The following is a 23214-nucleotide window of genomic DNA, read 5'->3' on the forward strand; positions in this document are numbered from 1 at the left end:
TAAGCAGGAGATAAAAACATTTATGCAGAATTCAGTTGCTAGCATCCATATGACTATGGAAGGATTTAAGAGAGATATAATGGACATCACTAAAAGTTTAAATTATCATATTGGATTACTAAAAGAAGTTGATGGTAGTGTGAAATGTTTAAGTGAAGAGATATCTCATCTTAGAAATGAAAACATGAAGTTGAAAAGTGAAAATTTACAACTTCATAAAAATATTGTGGAAATTCAAGAATCTATTTCTGAAATTGAATATAGGAACAAAGCCAACAACATTGAAATTAATGGTGTACCAGAGGAAGTCAATGAATGCCTTCCAAAAATATTGTATCAAATAAAAACCAAACTTAAGATCAACCAAGAAACAGAGATAGAAAGAGCCCACAGAATACTTCCATTTTCAAAGGTGAAAGTCAAACCTATCATTGTAAAATTCAAGGAGTCATCATCTAAAAGTATCTGGATTGAGGCTGTTAAAAACACCCAGCTTTGAAATCTGATGTCATCAGCCAGAATTTCATACCTCAGAGAGTCTTCATCAATGAACATTCGACCACGTATCTCAAGCAATTCTTTGCTGTCAGAAAATTCAAGCAGGAATACAACTATAGGTTTGCCTGGACCAGAAGTGGAAAGGTCTTTCTAAGACAGTCTAAAACATTCATTATACTTAGAATAAGAGACATTAGTGAATTAGAAAAACTGCGTGTGAACAATGGTTTTGATTTGTTAACTGAAAATTACATTGATATAGACCATGATGTTGCTGAAGTGGCTGTCTTGGATTCGCCTGTTTCTGTTTCTGGATTTCTAAACACTTGTAATATGGTATCTAATCTGTCATTGCAATATACATATATTCTTTGTGATATAAGTATGAGGAAAAATTTTGATAATTTTTTAGTTTACTTAAAATAACATTAATGAAAATTTTGATATAATATGTTTTACTGAGATTTGGATTAAGGAGAGTGAAGTAAATATGTACATGATACTAGGGTATTATGGTTATTATAAATGTCATAATTATAACCAATCTGGAGGTGTTTACATATTTATCAGAAATGGTATAAAAGTTGAATTGATGTCAAATCAGTTTCTAACGGCTGAAGTATTGCTGTTAAAATTTCGTAAATTTAATATTATTTTCTCATTAATCTATAGATCTCATAACTTCACCATTGATCAATTCAATAGGAAACTTCAAACATATTTGAATAAAAATCAAAACTCATATATGGTTATTATGGGTGATATGAATTTTTACAAAATTGATGATAATGGTGTTAATGATTATTTGAATCTATTTTATTTCAAAAGTTTTTCCTCATTCGAAAAATGTATCACGAGAATTGGAATTAAAAATTCATCTGATGTTGATCATGTATTTTTCCGCTCATTTAAAAATGCATTTTGATGTAAAATGGGAGTTTATGATGCAGGGATTTCTGATCATCATCTATTATAATTGGTTTCATAAAAAAAACATTCACCAAATAATAATGGTAATAATTTCATAAATAAGGAAAAATCCTGGATTTGCTATGTATGGACAATTTGATATTTTCATTAGAAATGTGAACTTTATACGTGTCTTTGATGAAGCTCATACTGATAATGCCTATACACATTTTTTTAACATCAATTTAAATTCTAATTTATTTACAAAAAAAATATATTAAACCCAAAAATGAAAGAAGACAATGGATTACAAACGACTTGATCAAAATGATAAATATTAAAGAAAAATTGTATATTAAACACCGCAAAAAACAATTTAGACTTGACTATAAAATTGAGTATAAATAATATGAGGCTAATTAAAAAATAATAATAAAGAAAAGATGCCTATTTTAAAGAGAAATTCACTATCTTAGGATCGAATAAAAGAGAACATTGGAAATTCATAAATAACTTTATAAATATAAGAAAAATATCACTACCAAATTATGATAATCCACACAGACTAGCTAAATCTTTTAATACCAATTTTATTGATTGGGTGAAAAATGATGATATAAACAATCAAGAAAGCAATTTTACTCATATGGAAAATTCTAATATTAATTCATTTGTTCTTCGAGAAATTTATTTCACACAACTTGATAATTTAATTAAATCCCTAAATAGAAAACCTGCGGGAAGTGATGGCTTAATACCCAGAATGCTCAAGACTATCTATCATTACCTCCCATCCATTATACTTCATCTGATTAACAAATCTCTATGTACCAGAATTTTTTTTACTGAACTCAAAAAATCTATTGTAACACCCATATACAAAACAGGTTACAAAGAGGATTTGAAAAACTACAGACCTATTTCAATATTACCTGCTATGTCAAAATTAATAGAAAAATGGGTTAAACAACTTAATACTTATTTAAAAGCTATTAATTATTGCTCGCATTGTCAATTTGGTTTTAGAGAAAAAATGAACACTGAAATGGCTACGACTAAATTCATGGATTACATAACAAATCATAAATGATCATAAAAAGGTAGCAGCTGTGTTTATTGATATTAGCAAGGCATTTGATTCAGTCAATTGGGATATTTCATTATAAAAACTAAAAATATTGGAATAAGAGGCCTTCCCCTTGACTGGTTTAGATCTTTTATTACAAATAGGAAACAGTCTGTAAGAATTAATAACAGTGTAAGTGATTTTAAAATAATAAATACAGGTGTACACCAGGGATCGGTTTTGGGACCAATACTTTTCTTAATTTATATAAATGAAATACATAATGTTAATATTTCTGCATTCATTTGCAGATGATACTGTCTTAATTTGTACTGCTGACACAACTGAAGATTTGATAAAAAATTTAGAAAATGACATTTACACCATAAATAAAAGAATTAAAAGCTTTCGACTACAGCGTAACGCAAGTAAAACCAAATGGATGCATTTTAATTTGATGAATCTAAATACACAGACAACTGAAATTAATTTCATGAATGTGATGATTTTCATCCTGATACTATTTGTAATTGTGATTATATAGAAAGAGAAATAAATTATAAATATCTTGGATTAGTTATCTCATCCAACTTGAAATGGAAAAATCATACTACTTTAATTGCCAATAAACTAAGAGCAACGATGAGCTTGATGTTTAAACAGAAATCTATTATTTCGCACAACAGTTTGAGAGAAGTGTTCTATGCATGGGTATTCCCACATATATTATATAGATTAACTGTCTGGGGAGGAACATACAAAAATTCTATTCTATCTTTAAGCCATTTATATGATTTTTTTCGACGAGATATTCTACACATTAACAATTTCTCGCAATGTAATGTATCACTAATTCATTTTAATGTACGTCAACTTTATTTATATAAAGTATTGCTGCTCATGTATAAAAATCCTGACTGGTATCCCAACAGAGCAATTACACAAAGAAGTACTATGCAAACAGAAAATCTATATCATATACCATTAACAAGAAAACAATGTATAAAAAATCTTTATGCTTTCTTGCTCCAAGGTTATGCAATGAGTTTAATGGTATTAATACACAACAGCTCTCACTTAATATGTTTAAAAGAGCTATAATAAATTCTGTATTTGAAATAACGAGTATTGAACACAGTTCATTTTATTTGATAATTAACTAATCACTGTACTTTGAGAGAGAGAAGTAACATTTAAGTAATATTCTAAAAAAAAAAGAAGTTAATTTTGATATTGAATATTATTGTGTAATATTATTGAGTATTGTTGTTTTTGTACACTTTCAAGGTTGCCGAGGAGATTTTCCCATTTGTGTTACTGTTTATGACCCATGAAAGGACCCTTTGTGTCAAATAGTGTTTGTTTTGTAGTTTTCTTTTTGTCTTTCTGTCTTGTATGTTTTTGATTTTGTCTTGTCTAAATAAAAATTAATGAAAAATTTTAAAAAATGCATAGTGGATAGGAAATCACGTAGAAAAAAAAGAAGTTAATAAACCATTTCATCTCATATAAACTGAGTATTTGGATCTATCATTATTTCTCAGGTGTTTAATTGATTTTGTTTGTCTCGCATTTTGTACCATTAATAATAGTCTGAATCTATTTGATTATTAGTTATTCAAGGTGTTTAACATATTGAACAACAGAATGTATTGAATGAGTATTGTTTCAGCTGAATGTGTACTATGATGGCCCTTAGTCATAGGTAATTTTCAGAATGTTAAAATTTTGCTGCTCTCACCCCCTAATCCTGTTCCAATCAACAAAAAAACAATCTATGCAAAATTTTAGCTCAATTGGATATTCCTAGGAGACCCTTTAAAACCTTGAAGTTGGAACATATTAAGCAATGTCAACTCTTTATATGCAATGATGAATTCCATTCGAAAGGATATACTCTTCCCTATCGCAACAATTTTTTTTCCTCCTTAGAAAAAGTTATGCGGACACATCTCCAGGCAACCCCAAACAATTGTTTATTTACATTTTGAATCAAATTTGCCAAAATTTAATTTAAAAAATACCTGAGATAACATGAAAAATTTGAGAAAAATTAGGTTTTTAATAATGTTCACAACTTCTATAAGAGGAACATGTTTTTATTTGCAGCAATAATTTTGATAGAATCAAAACTTAATGTGAACAAACAAACATTGAACATTTTTTTCCTGTGAGAGGGTTTTAGTAGCAGTTGGTTATTTTTTATTGTTTCCGGCAGCGATCTGTAAAAGAAATTATTTCTCAGTTTAATCTTTAGTGAGAATATCAAGGAAACAGTTATTTTCCGGATATTATGCTGAGGTGAGCTCGGAAAGAAAAGTCATCACGTCTCCGCCGGGACACGAACCCAGGCCCTCTTGCATACCGGGCAAGCATGCTACCATCTACACCACTGGAGACACATGAATCTGCCGTCCCGGCGGAGACGTGATGACTTTTCTTTCCGAGCTCACCTCAGCATAATATCCGGAAAATAACTGTTTCCTTGATATCTCTGGCTGGGAAAAAAAAAAAAAAAAAGCCATCTATATCTCTTTAGTGAGAATGTTATTATAATCATGGGCGAGTTTCATATCTTTTTGCAACATCATTCACAATAATTGCCTTATCAAGTTTTTCAAATCCACTTTTGTAATCAGGATTATCTTTCTATGTTGAAGAGTTACTGTCAAGGAAATCATGCTGATAGAAAATCTGGTGAAGAATATTTTTGTACCAGGAGTTACAAAAGACAAAAAATTATGTTTGTAAAATTAGAAAAACCATTTTGGAGTAGAATGTACCTGCATGATTCTCAAAAAAAAAACAAAAAAACTGAAGTAATTTGTTTTGTAGACCTTTGATATAGACCGTGAAAAGTACTCAACTGCTACTAAATCCTCTCTCATGAAAAAATATTCAATGTTTAAGATGGATAACAGCCCTTTGCTTGGCCACACATGAAATCCATATGTCCTCCAGACATCACGCAGAAGTTAACCTGGAAAAAAGCATTGCTCTCTCCACCGGGAATCAAACACAAGACTATGACAGACCTATTGATTTCATATTCAATGTTCATTCATTCACATTTGGTTTTGATTCTATAAAAATTATTGCTACAAATAAAAATGTGTTTCTCTAATAGAAGTTGTGAGCATTAAAACCTAATATTTTTCATGTTGATTCAGGTATTTTTCGAATTAACTTTTGGGAAATTTGATTCAAGAATGTTTATAAAAAAATTGTTTGGTTGCTTGGAGATGTGTCCACATAACTTTCTTTAAGAATAAAAAAGAAAATGGTCGTGATAGGGAAGAGTATACCCCTTTGAACAAAATTAATCATTGCATATAAGGAGTTAACACTGCTTACTATGTATGTTTCAACTTCAAGGTATTAAAGGGTCACCTAGCAGTTGTCAGATTGAGCTGAAATTTTACACAGATAGTTTTTTGTTCATTGAAACAAGATAGGGGAGAGCTAAACTTTTTAAAAATTTTAAAAATAAGACCACACTAATGTACACTCATTCTCAAAAACAATTATGCACCTATAAGGCTTTATAACACTGTAGGCCTATACCATAACTTTGCACACAGTTACACAAATGATTAAGAGATAAGGCATGATTAGATGAACAGACTTACCACCAGGAGAGGATGAAAGAGTTTTATTTTTTATTCCATTCAAAGGCTCTTCGAGGCTATGTACCTGTATTTTACTTTTTGGGTACAAATTTTTTTTATCACTATACAGGTCTTTATGATGTGATCAAAGATATGCTCTTCACCCAACAAAGACTAAAAAGGACAAAATTATTGGAATGAGAAAGAGGCTGGATCGCTGTGTTAACAAATTGCCAAATATGATAGCCATACTGAGTGGACTGTTAAAAAGCGCTGAGACTGCTGGATGAGTGAGGAGTATGCAAAAATGGTAACCAGGCTTATGATGACCTCAACAGAAAACGCACATATACATGTCTCTTCTTCAAAAGAAGCGTAAACAGTTCTGTTTTGTTGTCTGCTATCCAGACTGATAGCACCATCATGACCTGCCTATTCTCAGTCAGTAGGTCTGGGGCCAAAAGGTCTCAGCTTAGGGTCCTGCTCTAGGATGTGGGGGGGGGGGACATGGTTCACTTGCAGCAACTGTTGACTACTTTACCGCACACCAACTCCGATCATATATCGCCATACGGCAATTTCCAACCAGAGGAGTTGGGTGGGAAATGAAGGCTCCATCCATCGGTGGTCGCCCTGGGCTCGGTAGGTAAAGAACTTGCTTCTAACGTGCTATGCCCGGATTCAAACCCATGTACCTTGATAGTAACCTTCATAGTGGAAGATGAGCATCTTACCACGGCGCCACTTGGGAAAGCAACTGTTGATTGGCACATTCCACAAAATACCCTATGGGACCTGTATGCCTTTATGTCTGCCTGTACCACATTTTCCACCCAGTTCAGAAGTGCCCTAGCAGGGTACTAGCGCCTTTTCATGTTTTTGACTTTCAGGAAAAAATCCTTTCACTTTATTATTGTGACAACTTATTTATAATGAAATTAAAATCACACACATAAAGTTACATTTAAATTTAACATATCCTTTTAGATGAGAAAAAAAAAAGAGCAAGACATGACCACCTTTCTTAAAAAAAGATAAAAAATGATATTAGATAAAGATAAGTTGGTGTAGGCTGAACTCTAAGTGATTACATTTTTATAAGGGCATATGCAAAGGGAATACAAAGTAAAGAAAAACATGCTCTATCAAAAATTTTCATGAGCAGGATTTTGATTTTAAAATAAAAGTATAAACCAAAATTAGAAAATATCATTCACCATAAAATGATTTAAGTCTACATAAAAATGTATAAGTTATAATATATAATTGCCATTTGTTATTCAGCTTTATCGTATGCTACAGACAACTTTATTTGTAAGCGAAAGAAATGTATAATTTTCTACCATGAATCAAAGGCTTAGGCAACATTCAAATGTGCAAATATAATAATTATTATTTGTAAAATATATTTGAATCTAATTGTGTCATTAGTACCTGTCTACAGCCAGTTTCAATAGGAAATCAACATCTTTCCCACAGAAAACTCCAGCAACCAAAAGTCTTTCAAGACCATGGAATACAGCCAAATAAATACATGTTGGGATGTCATTATCACTTGTTCCAAACATATTCATACATATCTAAAACAAGAAAAATAACTTAAAACATTGCGGAGTTTAATTTTGTAATTAATTTTTTTTAAATTAAGGCCCAGAGTTTTTTGAGCTAAAATAGTACACATTGCATTACATAACAAATAACATGAATTGATTACTACTGAAACTATCACAATCCAGTAAAAAACTAAAAAAAATATTTCTTATAATTTAAATCATTCTGAATTCAAAATAATAACAGAGCATGACTTCATAGGTCCATAAATATTGAAATAAAATAAAATTTTTTAAAAATTTTCCTTCCTTCTCACTTTGATATTTTAATATTATTCATACTGAAAAAAAGAGACATTATCAAAAAGCGGTCAAATTCTGATCCCTGGGCACTTGCTCCATTTGCTCATGCGAGAATGCAAGTTAGAAGTGAGAAAAAAGAACAGACATGAAATTGTGACCCATACAGGAATATTATCAAATATCACTTGCCTCAAATCTGGAGTAGATAAAATCAGGTTGATGATGCTACATATGCATATCTGCATATTTTTTGCAACATCAGCCTCCATTAACTGCTACATAAAAAACAAAAAGGAGCATAACCCAGACCTATTTGCAATCTGTGTTTCCTGCAGTAACAAGAAGGCTGTAATCAACATTCTAGGACACACAGAAATACAGATGAGGAATTTGCTCTAAAACCTGTTTATCATGAGTTCGGGCTCTGGGTAAATACAAATTTTTTGGGCTGGTTTTGGGTGTTCTTTGAGGCAGGGGTATAGGAGGGGAGAAGGGCTTGTACTTATAATACAAAAGGCAGCCAATTTCGGGTCTTGATCCATTTGCTTATGTGAGAAAACAAGCCCTGATTCAGTCAACACAGTCAATCAAAGCAAGCACGGCTGTAACATCTTTTTCTGGAATCAACTTCAGGTACTTTTGAGATCATCCATATCTCCATATTGGAATTGCTTAGGTACCTGAAACTTGGCATATCTAGCATATTCTACAAACTACATTCTATTTTCAGATAATGATCAACATACCGTTAAATTCACATCAAGATTTTGAGTTTTAGATGGAACAACCCATAGATATACAACCCATTGTATAAGAAAAGTTAAGAATAAATTAGAAGTTTGTTTCTCTACATGCTTCACATAATGTCTTGCTCACACATTGCACAGTAGATAAATAGCTGACCAATGGCTGTCTTAATAGTTCATCAGATGACGTCATGGCTCCAAAACAGTGAAGTGAGAGAGCTGACAGGGCTCTAGATATCTGGTTATCATCTATAACCCATGTTATTTTGATTTTATTTCTTTAAACCACAAGGAAATGCGCTGCAAGCAACCATGGCAAGTTATTTAACATATGCATTATTCAGAATTGTATGCACAGCGATCAAATACAAAGATCAATATTTGAAACTTTTGTGAAAAATATGCCATTTTGACATATAAATAATCTTTAATTTTAACTAGCCCTACTTTGCACGTCAGCTAATTACATATTAAGTATTTGATTGAATTGAACTGACATAATCTTGAAGGACCACAAACACTTATTTTTGGCATAATAATTATAAACTTAGCTAATAATGCAAATTTTTATAATCAATTATTGAAACAGTCGATTCAGCAAGTGCAGCCAATTTGCAGTCAGTTTTCAATATTGTAGCTTTTAATTTTACTTTTTTCAATTAAATATAAATGCCTTTTTTAGTGACTTTTTTATGTGTTTTTAATGTCTTTTTGCCTTTCTATTTTGACTATTTTAATGCCTAAACTTTCAGACTCTAGTAATCAGTTATGTACTATTGGTTTTTTTGTAATTCTGCATTCTGTAGTATTAAAATAAATTGAAGTCTGTTATAACAAGAGCTGAGAATTACAGGGAAAAAATATCCATTATAACAGACTTCTCTTTATAAGTAAATATATACATTAATTTTACTTTGTTACGCAACAAACTGAAGAACATTCCCCTCTCTCTCTCTCTCTCTGATCAATCAGTAGAATAATCATCTTTTAAATCATTCTATTATGATATTAGCAAATTAACAGGATTCCAATTATTAAATTGAATTTTGGTGTTCTTCACAGACTTTGTCATTCGCAAAACTGTTTAGCCATCTGCAGGGCTGGACTCATGGGGTGCAAAAGGCATGGTTGCACCGGGCTGCAATTTTTCCAAAAGAAACCCTTTCCTTTATCAACAGATGTTTTAGAAATTTATTAAAATTTGATTTTTTTCCCATCAAACTAGTATTGATTGTAAAATGAAGGTCTCAGTTTAAAGCCCTTATAATACCATTTTTAGTGTTATTAGGTATGGTATTGGCTTATTTTAAAGAGGAAAAGAGTATGTAGGTGACCACATTCTTTACCTCTGAAAACATCAGGCCTTCTTTCTGCCATTAAAGAATAAAGGGACCATATTAACCAAGAAAAAAAACATGCTTAGGACATCAAATGAAAAGGGACACTACAAAAGAAATCCAGTAATTTTTTCCCTTGAAAACCTTCCTTTTGTTGGAGGTACCAATAATGCACACAAGGTGAATGTTGTAGTTTCATCCGGAGGTGCTTCCACTACTAATGTTCCATAGTAGCCTATAGCATGGACATCTCTAGATGATGACTGCCTCAGAGTGACGCAACTTCAACTGCCCTACAGCATGATAACTGTATGCCTGCCTGAGAACTTCTGAACTGTCATGTTTCCCTGAGAGGCTTGAGAACTTTTTAGTAATCACCACCATCTGAATCATTCTCTCATATATTCCAGAAGATGGATATACAATGTATAAATTCTAAATTTTAACAGTTTTTACTACAGAACTTCCAGAAAAAAAGGTAAGACGTTTCCAGACTTGCTAACTTTTGAAATCCAGAAATTCTCCCGAGGGGGGTACCCCCCCCCCCCTGACACTTATAGACTCGATCAAAAAAAAAAAGTTCATTAAAAAAAATCGAAAAACAAATTTTTTTTAATAAATTAAGAAAAAGTTAAATTCTTCCCCCCCAAGGCAGGTTCTGCATTGCCCTGAGAAGAATATAATTCCATGTCAGTCTTTCCATGCAGAATAGAGAAATCACATCTACATACTGTTTATACAGTATGTGTTTTTTTTCGTGGATGCTATCAGTGATTGATAATCTTGGGTATATGAATTCTTAAAGGCTTTATATTTAGCTGTATATAGCTTAAAGTTTTATATTTTCTTTCCGAAGATGTTTAATAGGAAGAAACGATTAAAAAAAATTCAAATTACAAACCTGCGGATGAAAAAACGTGTTTACCGCACGGCTGTTAATGGAATACAATAACGATTATACAGGAATTTCGGCAACCAAGGTCATATTCCAGATAAATGATTGCTGATAAATGCTACGTAAATGAAGTCGCGTCTTTGCCAGTTGCTTAAATGCGGTCACAGAGACTTTTTTTACGGCTGCTCGATGGAAATGACTATGGCTGTCCTCTATGGGTGTTTTCCCTAACGACGACGGTAATCATTGACGCCACGATGTGAAAGCTCGCGTAAAATCTAATTTTCTGCCCAAATATCCGGAGAAATTTTAACAAATCCGGAGAGCGGGGGAAGGATGAAAAATCCGGAGTCTCCAGCCTAAATCGGGAGAGTTGGCAGGTCTGCGTTTCTCTCCAATTTTTTTTTCTCAATCTAATTACTTACCTAGTACAGTGCCAACATTAGAGATATTCTGTTTAACGAATAGAGTTAATGCATAGAACATACAGCACAAAAGTCTGAAAATTTAGGATGTAGGCTATGTTGCTTGCAACATAGTTCATTTTAATAGGTAATTCATTTTTTCTGATAAGACAATGCGTTTGCCTACTATTAAATAATTTATATCTGAGGTTTAGGCATAGATGGAGATAGACATGAACGGCATTACGCCTCCCTCCCCCATAGGTTTAGGCTGACTGAAGCTAATGTTATTTACTCGACAACCTATACCAGGGCATCAATTTGAATTTGAATATTCAAATATTGAGATAGCAATTTTGGATTTTATTTGTGGCAAGAAACTCTTGGTTTTAAACAATAACATTGAAGAGTTCATATACAGCGAGTCCCACTTATAAGATTTTCCCAAAAACTCATCATAAAAAACGTTGTAGGTGGGAAAACACTTTAAACGGGAAATTTTGATCAGTGTTAGAGAAAAGTTTAGATTATGAAAATAAATTGTACTAAGCGAGAAAACTTTCTAAGTGCGAATGTTAAACAAAATATACTGTAGTAATTTTAAATTAATCTACATTTTCAAATACAGTTCTAACATGTTTAAAAATATTTTTCTTTATTTTCGTGAATTTCATTACTCGATTCTTTTCTATTAATTTACATTAATTAAACAAAAACAGCAATGAAAGATTCGAAAAATTATCAGTTATCGAATCACAACATATATTTGATAAAGATAATGAAACACCTTAAAAGTATATCAGAAATGTATGTCTGTTCAATATGATACGAACCACGATGAAGTGTAAGCATGTGGATGACACTAATTATTATTAATCATTTATAAATTTTGTCAATTCAAATGCAATTCCCTCTCAATATATAGTGTTTGATTACTAGAGCCCGGAAGTTCAGGCAAAATGCCTTAAATCAATTTTTATGTCTATTATCAAGCTTTTCTGTAAAAATGCCTTATTTTACTGCCATAAATGTCTATTTTAATAGTCTTAAGTTTATTGTGCATTCCAGAGGGCATGATATGCAAAACTTGGATATTTTGAGCATTGAAAACAAAAGAAATGCTTTTTTAAACAAATTTTCAAACTCTGTGCTAATTTTAATCAGGAAGTTCCCTCCCCTCTTCCAGCTCCATTTAAACACGAATAATTTGGTGAGATGATCTGAGAGATAGGGAACTTGGTGTTGTCATGGGTTAACTTTACTTTGGCCGGATGGTGTTAGTATATGACCCCTCCCCCATCCTGCAGCAGGGCCCTAAGGCTGGAATCTTTATCAGGCCTCCTTGTCAGATTTTTCACATGCCCCAAAGCAGTGAATTAATTGCATGAAAAAACAAAAAAATAGTAAGAATCATCCCGCCCCCCCCCCCTATGGCTGAAGACTTGTTAGCCCCACCGTTGTGGGCCATGGGTATTAGTCATGGTGTTTCAGATGAACACAGCCCATGCTAGTAAAGCAGAGGAAAATTAGAAATCTGAATACAGTTTTTCCTTGTAAGCTCTAGATTTTTTTCAAAATAGCATTATTAGTTTTTTTCTGAATTTATTTTTTCTGGCACTTTGAAGGAAAGAATTTACACTTATAACTCTTGCATTTGTAGACTTTATGAAGGCAATCTTGTTTGATGTTCCAGCAGTAGTCTGCCATCATATATTTTGTCCCAGCAGCCTTGATAGCAGTCTTCTATCGTCTTGAAATCTTGATGAAAGTGCTCTCCCTGTTCATCACTCACAGCCCGAAGGTTCTTGGGGAATTGATCAAGGTGACTAAACAGAAAATGAAGCTTTACATTCATGTTGCACTCGAGCTCACGAAAAGCCAACAGCACTCTGGTAACCAGAATATCATAGTTATCTGCCTTTCTGTTACCAAGAAAATTTTGTATAACTGCCTTAAAAGACAGCCACACTGACTTTTCCTTTTCATTCATCTTCGTGACGAATTCAGGATCATGCACGAGGGCAGGAATTTGAGGTCCATCAAACACACCTGCTTTGATCTTCTTGAAAGACAAAGCAGAAAAAGAAGAATCTATATATTGAAAACATTAACCATCAATATTCAATACCTTCACAAACTGCTTCATCAATCCAAGCTTCAGGTGAAGTGGAGGAAAAGCACTCATCTCTCGGCTGACAATTGGATCACTCACACTAATTGGCATGCCTGCTTCCAGAGTTTTATGGATAAGCTACTTCTTCTGGATCCAGTGTTTATCTCGAGCTCAGATGTCCCACATGCAAAGAAAGCATGGAAATTTTGTAAATCGTTTCTGTTGGCCAAGCAGGATGTTAACCATTTTCAGGTCTACATAAATGATCAAATTATGCTCGTGATATTTCAGTAAGTCAATGGCCATTTTAATGTCGTCATGCGCTTCTTGCAAATACACTGAATGGCTGACTGGTACAGCTCCATACACATTACCATTATGCAATAGTACACATTTTAAAACTGCGCTTACTTCTAACCGAAAATAACTGCCACTCTTCTGCACTATAGAAGGTGACACCAAATTTTCCGAGCAGACCTGAGATATTGTGACAGTAAACAAACTGCTTATCTTCCAAAAGAAAAGTCAGAAAATCCTGAACTTTTTTTTGGAAAAAGTGACTCTTGTAAAAGAATCAAATAGATTATTTTCCTGTAGCCTGGAGGCTAATACCTCAGCTGCTTATTTTGGAAAGGGCCAAATCACGCACAAAGTCATTCAATTCTGCTTGACTAAACTGCTGAGGGGCTGATGAATTGTCGCTATCAGAAGATGTGGAGTCTTGAGATGTTGAAACCATTTCTGGAAGCTGGATATCACGAACACCACACATTTGCTGATCTTGCTCAGAATGTGGAATCAGTCGAATAGCATATGCAATATCAGGGTAGGAGATCCTGTGCCGATTTTTCTTGCTGATACCCTTTGTGTTGACCAGGCAAAAATAGTAGTTATGTGATCTATGGGTTCCTGCCAAACAATGGGAATTCTAAAAGAACCCTTTCGTCCAGTTGCGAAGCATTTCCTCACAATTATGACACAATTTGAGGAGCCCATTTTTTACCTTGGTCCACAAGTTGAATTTCAAAATAGGCTTTAAAAGTGCGCTTCACAAACAATAAAATATTGAGCCTTTGATGAACAAGTGTGTAGCAACCACATATATAACAGAATGCATTAAGACTCTCTCTATTGGAACATCCACATCTACTTGAAGAAGCCATGTATCAGATCCGAAACAAAATCCACAAAATGCACTTGTCTGCTCAGTTTAAAACTGACACCAAAAATAACAATAAAGAAAAATATTGCATTTCCTTATCGCATCTGCAACTGAAATAAACTGGCCATCTTCCTGATGCCACACCCTACATACTGGGAAAAGTGCTGCCCTCTTGTATACACTGGAGTAAATTTATAAAACTGAGGCTACAAACAAATATATTCCGATATTTCGACCCCCCCCCCCCCGCCACCATAGTGGTGGTCGGCTGAAGTTGATTTTCTGTGGTTCCCAGCTTCAAGGTGTGAATGTGAGCCGATTTCCTCGTTAAAAAGTCTCGCCACAGAGAGCAACAGACCTACAAACAGCACAAATTCAACCATAACACATCACTCACTCCACTTCTGAAATATAGATGGCAGCACTGAAAAATCAAACAACACTACATATGCACTCAAACTGTTAGGTACACACACAGTTACACCTTCGGCACAACTCACTAGGTAGTAAATCGCCCATAAATGGTGATAGACCTGAGTTGTGCTTGGTTTGAAAGAAAAAAAAAGAAAGACCAATATATTGACACACAAGTAAATCTTCATAGTTCTACAACTAAATTGCAACAACTAAGCTGGTGTAAGTTGTTAGTCAATAACACAGGACCTTTGGCCATGTAACTGTATATGATATCAAATTGCATAAAAACTAGAGCTTGCAGAGAGAAATAAATTTCAGATTTGAAATTAACAATAAGAAAATAACTCCGTTGAAAAATCTCATGCAACAGAAAACGAAAAAAAAATATGTTCCCCCAGTGTTATGAAATGCAGTTTGAAATGTTCAAAAAAAGAAAACTGCTGTAATTTAGTTTCTTCTAAGAAATATTTTAAGAAAACAGCAAAAGTGTTTTTTAAAAATCTAGAATAAATAGAGCAATATTTGAAGAAGCTAATGTCTGGATTTTGCAGTCGTACAAACTCTCACTTCCGCTGTATAGCAACATATCTTCACGTTTAATTGCTTTTGTGCTAGAACTTTTTTAACATATTTAAAAAAATAAAATAGTATCATCGGCACTGAAAATATTCTCATTGAACTCCTGGAATAAATTTCTTATTTTTTTTCTCTCAGAGCACTCAAATTTAGGAGGGGCCAGAACTGGGGAGGAGCAACTGGCCTTGGTGGCTATCTTGACGGGTACCAAATTTTAGGAGATAAAAAATATTTACCTCAAAACATAATGCAAAAAACAGTTACAGAGTTTTAGAGTATTACAGTCACTGGGGTTATTTTATAGTACATGCACCTCATAAGCATCTCTCTGAGGAACGTCTAACCAATTGGTGCATGTCACAATATGTGCCATGTACCCAACATGAAGTTTATTTTGCTGGAATGGCTGTTACACATTTTATGAAGTGTTACCACCTGTCTTACGATTTCTGAAGAAAATAATTCAGCAGGTTCAGTTTATTTATTAATTTTGCCTGTTTTATTGTAAGTAAATTTTAATATTATAGGCCTGATTTCTCTCTGTGGAGAGACTTTTTAAATTGGAGATCGTCCTCCTTAAAGTTTGAAAACCAACTTCAGCTGACCACCACCACTGTGCCGTCAGTCAAAGTTCGAACCTGGCTTTTTGTGATGCAAGTCCATCACAGGGGATGGGGGTTTGCAAAACTGAGTTACACCACCCTCGTGGAAAAAACCTATTAGTTATGCTCTGAAATACCTGTATCTTTAGACATGAAAACGCATTGAACTCAAATATCCCATGTCACCAAATGTGACTAGAATCTTTCGCATGTGCTTGGTGTGCCATCCATGGTTCCCCTTCAGATGCTTCTGACAATTTACTTTATAGAAAAAGGTCACTAAAGGAATAAAGTACTAGCTGTTGGGGAAAGCAAAAGGCTTTTAAAAAGAAAATGAGACAAAAACTCATTCTTGATTGGGGAGAAGCAGGGTTCCCCTGACTTTTTATCAATTGTAACAATTTGGCTAATCAGATGAGAAAAGTTGCAGCCAAAAGAGAGAGAATCTTAGCCAAATTCATGCATCATAAAATGCGAATGCCAAAACCACTGTATCTGTAACAAATTGTTATTTCCGTTGTTTTACTGGCGCCATGTTGAATTCCGTTGGGACAGCCTTGACCATGATATTTTACTGTAAAACGACTTTGACTGCATAAAGTTGTAAACCTCTTGCCATCAAGTAGGTCTTGGTTATTCTAAGTGTTAAGAAATGCAAATGAGGTGATGGTGCTGTAACTAAGCCTATAAAGCTAGACATCGTCTGGAATTTCCCTCTCTCCCATATGTAAATATTAACGCATGAGGATCTATTGGTTCTCTTATTTTTTATTTACTTTTGATTTTGTTTGACTAAATTATGCTCGTCTATGAGACATGTTCATCACAAGGCCAGCTAACAGTCTGGAGAAATAGATTGGAAAGTCGGCCGACCAAGTCGTCTTGTTGTTGAAGCTTGCTTGAAAACAACGGTGTGAAGATCAGTGAGTGATAATTTCTTGTCTTGCAGATAGAGCTTTAATTTAATATTATTTTCTAGTTTTGTTGTTTGTTTTGTTAATCATTATAATAGAACGACCAAGGAATCCCAGGCAGAATACATTGGTGAATTTGTTAGTCAAATGACTGAATGGACACTTGCAACTTGGTGAATCCGATCTTTTATTTATTTGCAATATGAAATATTTTTCCTGATTTAGCACAATGGCAATTAGCAGCGCGAACTTTGGAGAGAAGACAAGAGATGAAAGTTTCTCGGAGTCGGAAAAGAACTCAAGTCAGCTTTTTTTTATATACCTACTATAACCTTTTTTTAATTTAACATAATATAAGAACAATTACATGTTTTTAGTAAAGCGACGGAAGAGCATCTTATCAGTACAGCGTGGTCTAGCCAAAAGTGCCAACTCCTTGTGTTGCCAGATTCATCTCTCTTTTTGTCTCTTCCTGGCACTAATGAATCTACTATTCGTTGTTTCTAGGCCGCACTAGATATACACCACATTACTCCCCCCCCCCCAAGTACCAACGGTACGATCTCTGATTACACACACGAGTTGCTGTACTTAGGGTTGAAACGTACGCGCCTACCCGAGCGTGTTGTTGTGGTTTGAGTCGGACTTGGTACCGTCGATGTGTGTAGAGTAGGATCTGCCGTCATATCTGTTGCTTCGGTTGTCGACGAACAGTTCTCCTCCAATAATGTGAAGGCAGGTTTTAGCCTGTCTACACTGATTGTGGTTTCTCTAGTTCCTCGGTCGATGGTGAAATGTTTCTCAGAACATCTGAGCACTTTGAACGGTCCAACGTATGCTTGCTGTAAAGGTTTTTTCACCCCATCGCGGCGCACAAAGACATGGGTGCACTTATCGAGCTGAGGATGGACGAAGGTCATTGGTTTTGAGTGAGATGATGTTGGCACTGGTGTTAGCTTTTGCATATTTTCTCGCAGTCGAAGGATGAAGTCTGATGTATCTTCTTGTGACTTAGGTGTTGGATTAAGGAATTCGGCTGGTAGTCTGATTGGGGAACCGTACACCATCTCTGCAGTGGAGCACTGTATATCTTCTTTGAAGGCTGCTTGCAAACCCAGGAGAACAAGCGGCAGTGTCTCGGTCGTTGTGGCATCAAAGCGACTGCTTCAATGATCAGTGGAACCGCTCCACTAGTCCATTGCTGGCAGGATGGTATGGGGTCGTGCGAATTTGTTTAACGGCCAATAATTTCGACAAGCAAGAGAAGAGGGAGAACTGGAACTGGCATCCTTGGTCGGTAGTCATAATGGAAGGGGTCCAAAATCGAGCAATCCATTGCCCAACAAAAGTTTGAGCGACTGTTTCAGCCGAGATGTCTTCTATCGGAATCGCCTCGGGCCATCTGGTGAAACGGTCCACACAGGTGAGTAAATAAGTGAAGCCGTTAGATGGAGGCAACGGACCTACCAAGTCCAGATGAATGTGGTCGAACCTGCTCGAAGGCATTGGGAATTGCTGGAGCGGGCTCCTAGTGTGTCTAGTGATTTTTGATCGCTGGCAGTCCATGCAGGCACGCGTCCATGAAACGACATCTTTGCATATAGACGGCCATATGTATTTCTCACAGAGGAGCTTTTTCGTGGCCCGAATCCCAGGGTGGGACAAGCCGTGCAATGTCTTAAATAGAACGATTCGGTAGTTCTCGGGAACGAATGGTCGTATTTTTTGTCCTGTACAATCACATACCAATTCCACACCAGGAGAGGGTTCTAGTTTTTGAAGTTGAAGGGAACACGTTGGATCACTGAGCAACTTTTGAAGTTCTTTGTCGCTCTGTTGTGCAGCAGCGATGGCGGTAAAGTCAATGGTCTGGGCATTGATGTTCTGTATGTGTGATAATGTATCCGCGACCACATTGTTAGAGCCGGATACATGTCGAATGTCGGTGCTAAACTGAGCAATGTAGGATAAATGTCTGAGTTGCCTAGGGGAGGCAGAGTCTGAAATTTTTGTGAACGCAAATGTGAGAGGAAGGTGATCGGTAAAAATAATAAAATTCTGGCCCTCAAGACTATGGCGGAAGTATTTGATAGCAGCGTAAATTGCGAGGAGCTCCCTATCATAAGTGCTGTACTTGCGCTCCGAGGGGCATAGCTTTCTTGAGAAAAATGCTAAAGGCTTAGGACCATCCTTTTCGTGAGTGTGAAGAACTGCTCCGATGGCAATGTCGGAGGCATCGACCATTACAGAGAGTTGTTGCCCAGGGGCCTGGAATGCAAGAGTCGCCGCTTGGGATAAGTCGGCTTTGCATTTCTCAAAGTTAGCGAGGGACTCTGGGGTCCATGGAATAAGGTGTTTATCATTTTCTTTGAATCCTTCAGGAATTCATTCAGAGGAGCTTGTGTAGTCGCAGAATTCAGAAGGAAACGTCGATAAAAATTTATCATTGCTAAAAAACGTCTGAGTTCAGCGATGGTTTTTGGGATTGGAAAGTCTGTGATGTTTTGTACTTTCTCTGGCAGTGGTTTCACACCTTGTGGGGTAATGAGGCAACCTAAAAACTTGACTGCACTCTTACCAAGAACACACTTGGCTGGATTCAATTTGAGGCCATGTTGTTTCAAACGGTCAAAGACCTGATGGAGATGGTGTGTATGTTCTTCAGCATTGGTGGAAGCGATGAGAATATCATCGAAGTATGGAACACAGAAGTTCAACCCTGTTAAAACTTGGTGGATGTATCTTTGGAAAGTCTGACCAGAATTGCGGAGGCCAAACGGCATAGTGACGAACTCAAACAATCCAAAAGGAGTTGTGACAACTGTTTTTGGGATATCATCTGGGTGCACTGGAATTTGGTGGTATGCCCGTGTGAGGTCCAAAGTTGAGAAGATGGTTTTTCCGTGGAATAGTTGAGTGCAGTCCTGGATGTGAGGGACTGGGTAGCGGTCTGGTACAGTGATAGCATTCAATCGACGGAAATCTCCACATGGTCTCCATTCGCCATTGGACTCTCGAACCATATGAAGGGGACTAGCCCAAGGACTTCTAGAGGTAGACCTTGCGCCATCATGAATTCAAACTCTTGTCATGCTACTGACATTAATTCGGCAGATAAGAGTCTCGGCTTAAAAAATACTGTGGGCCCTTTTGTTTCAATATGGTGGAATACTGTGGTATTCTCAGCCTTGTCAGATAAAAGAGAGGGGCTTGTGATTTCTGGATATTTCAGAAGTATTTGGTTGAAGTCTGAAGCTTCAAAAAGAATAGTGACGCTGGAGCTAGATGAGCTGACGTCAGCGGTTTTACCATAGGAAGAGATATTGGTCTCTTTATCGATGAGGCAACTGTTTTTGGCATCGACAAGCAAATTAAAATGCTTGAGGAAATCAATGCCTATGATAGGATGTTCGACATCGGCTACTACAAATGACCAGGTAAATGCACGACGTAAATTTAGGTTGAGAGTAAGCAGTTTAGTGCCATATGTAGAGATTTTGGTGAAATTTGCAGCACGAAGGACTAGACCATCATCAGTTTTTTCTTGTAGGCGGTGGATTTTTGGGAGTACCGAAATGTCGGCGCCCGTATCGATGAGAAAGTTTACTCTATTGTTACGGTCGGCCAAGATGATACGGCTGATACGGCAATCACGGTCATGGCCGTCTAGCGATCGCCCGCTTAGTTTCCCGAGTATGCACAAGGGGATGCACACTTTTTAGCCTTTTTGCCGAAATTAGTGTGGTAGAAACACAAGTTATTTGCGACGGGTTTGTATTGACGATTGCGGGAACGACTGCGCGGTCGCCGATACGAGAAACGTCTATGTGAGCGGGACGCATGGACAGTAGCTGAAAGTTCGCTCACCTGCCTGGTCAGCTGCTCAATTTGCTTTTCTAAGTGCGTCGTGGGGGATTCCACTCTAGCGGCATCTACGTGGGGTGAAAAGGTAAGATCATTGATCTTGTCTGCAATGGCGGCGAGTTGGGTTAGGTCTTCGTTTAAGGCAGCCAGAATGCTTTGCGTGTTTTTTGGGAGTCGGGACAACCATAGCGACTTCAGAAGTGGCTCTCCAACGGAACACCGGCAAGCGATCGCATCCGAGTGAGAAGTTGTGATGGACGCTGGTCCCCAAGCTCGAGGCCTTGAAGGAGGGTTCGTATTTTGGAAGCCTCGCTTTCTGAATGCAGTTCTATGAGATGCTTCTTTAAGGCGTCGTACTTGCCACCTTCAGGAGGGTTGATAATGATGTCGCTTGCCGAATTGAGGACATCGGATTCCATAGCCGATACCACGTGATGAAATTTTGTGGCATCTACCGTGATTTTGGCCAAGGAGAATTGGGCCTCTATCTGCATAAACCATAATGTGGGATTTGTCTTAAAAAATGGGGGAAGCTTAATGGCAACGCGGTTGATTTGCGGCTCGGAATTGTCATCCATGACGTTTTTATGCGTTGCGAAGAATGAAATAATTTAGATGCGAACAATTAAAAATGCGGTAAATACCGGGAAAAATAACATAGGTATATACATGGGTTGAGAGGGAAATTTGCTCAGCGTGACATATCGACATGCACCGATTCTATTTTCAAGCATCGTGGTAGAAATTAAAAAATAATTTCACGGATACATTAAATATACAGAATATGCCACATTACCTGTTGTATATCGCCCGCATCTCGTGCAGATGTTCTGATGTTGATGGATCAGATCAGAAGGTTCATATCACGTTTGGTCACCATTTTATGAGAGTTTGTCGGAGTCGGAAAAGAACTCAAGTCAGCTTTTTTTTATATATCTACTATAACCTTTTTTTAATTTAACATAATATAAGAACAATTACATGTTTTTAGTAAAGCAACGGAAGAGCGTTCTATCAGTACAGCGTGGTCTAGCCAAAAGTGCCAACTCCTCGTGTTGCCAGATTCATCTCTCTTTTTGTCTCTTCCTGGCACTACTGAATCTACTATTCGTTGTTTCTAGGCCGCACTAGATATACACCACAACTTTAATGAGTTCTTATTATTTTATCTTTTTGTTTGTTCTGAAAATGCTTACAGCTCAAACTTTTTGGTGATGACCAAAAAATATGATCAATTGTTTAAAAATCTCTAAAGTAAGACTGATTGCTCAAAAATGCTTAAAATATGACCAATACTTCAAAAAGGTCCAAAATATGATAAAAAATATGATGTCATAAAAACCTGAGCCTTATTAATAAATGCATATAATTTTATCATTAAATAAAAGTTTGATCATGCAGAACTATTTTTAAAGCAAACCTTTGAATCATTCATATCATTAGAAATGACAAGATATTGCTAATTATGCTCACAGTAAAGAACTTCTGACTGAAATCCAGAACTTCATCTTGATAATTTTCCATCATATAGAATGCCATTGCAAACATGATCATCAGGTGATCTTTATTATAATAGCTGGTCCTAAACCTATGAAAAGTAAAAAAAAAATAAAAAAAATCTAAAACAAAGCACATTAAGAATATTGCATTTGTGACTCTTGTAAATAGACTATGACATCACTACTACTACTAAACCACACATGTACCTCGTCCATATTCCTCTGCGGAACCTCTAACGAATTGGTACATGCGGGAATGTGTGTGTACGTGTAGTGAAACCTGACGTGAAGTTTGCTTCTGTGTAATGCTTGTTATGTGTAGTGCTGCCATCTGCCACCAGTTTTTCTAACTATGAGTGAAGTGTAATGATTGAATAATTAATCGTTGTAGGCCTGTTGCTCTATGTGGTGAGACTTTTTAATGGGGAGATTGGCTCGCATTTGCGCCTCGAAGTTGGGAACCACAGGAAACCAACTTCAGCCGACCACCACTATGGCGACGGTGGGGTTTGAACCCGGATCCTCACGATGAGAGTCCGTCATTATGACCACTCGACCACCACAGCGGCACTATGACATCACTGCATCATCAACTGCAAGAAACACATGATGAAATATTTACTTTTCATTGTTAGACTCTTATCTATAACTCATTGTTATAAATCTTGTTTTTGATCAATTCATATTAGTTTTCTTCATTATCTATTTTGAAGTGCACAGAATTCAAACTATAATTTAATGTAACAAGTGC

General features: G+C 35.9%; 1 protein-coding gene and 1 pseudogene across 1 annotated transcript in view; both read right to left on the reverse strand.

The window, feature by feature from the left end:
- htt (huntingtin) overlaps nt 1-23214 on the reverse strand; it is a 441906-nt gene that overhangs the window by 33608 nt on the left and 385084 nt on the right. Inside the window, exons 50-51 of the mRNA XM_089233919.1 lie at nt 22438-22552; nt 7516-7661 (exon numbers count right to left, since the gene is read on the reverse strand). Of these exons, the coding sequence (XP_089090045.1) occupies nt 7516-7661; nt 22438-22552 (261 nt within the window). The remainder of the gene's footprint in view (nt 1-7515; nt 7662-22437; nt 22553-23214) is intronic.
- Nucleotides 20697-21634, reverse strand: LOC149085512 (uncharacterized; annotated as a pseudogene).

Source organism: Pholcus phalangioides, unplaced genomic scaffold, assembly GCF_987345545.1.
Source record: "Pholcus phalangioides strain wild (caught in Gottingen) unplaced genomic scaffold, Ppha-v1.0 ptg000007l_1, whole genome shotgun sequence".
In the NCBI taxonomy this organism is placed as follows: Eukaryota; Metazoa; Arthropoda; class Arachnida; order Araneae; family Pholcidae; genus Pholcus; species Pholcus phalangioides.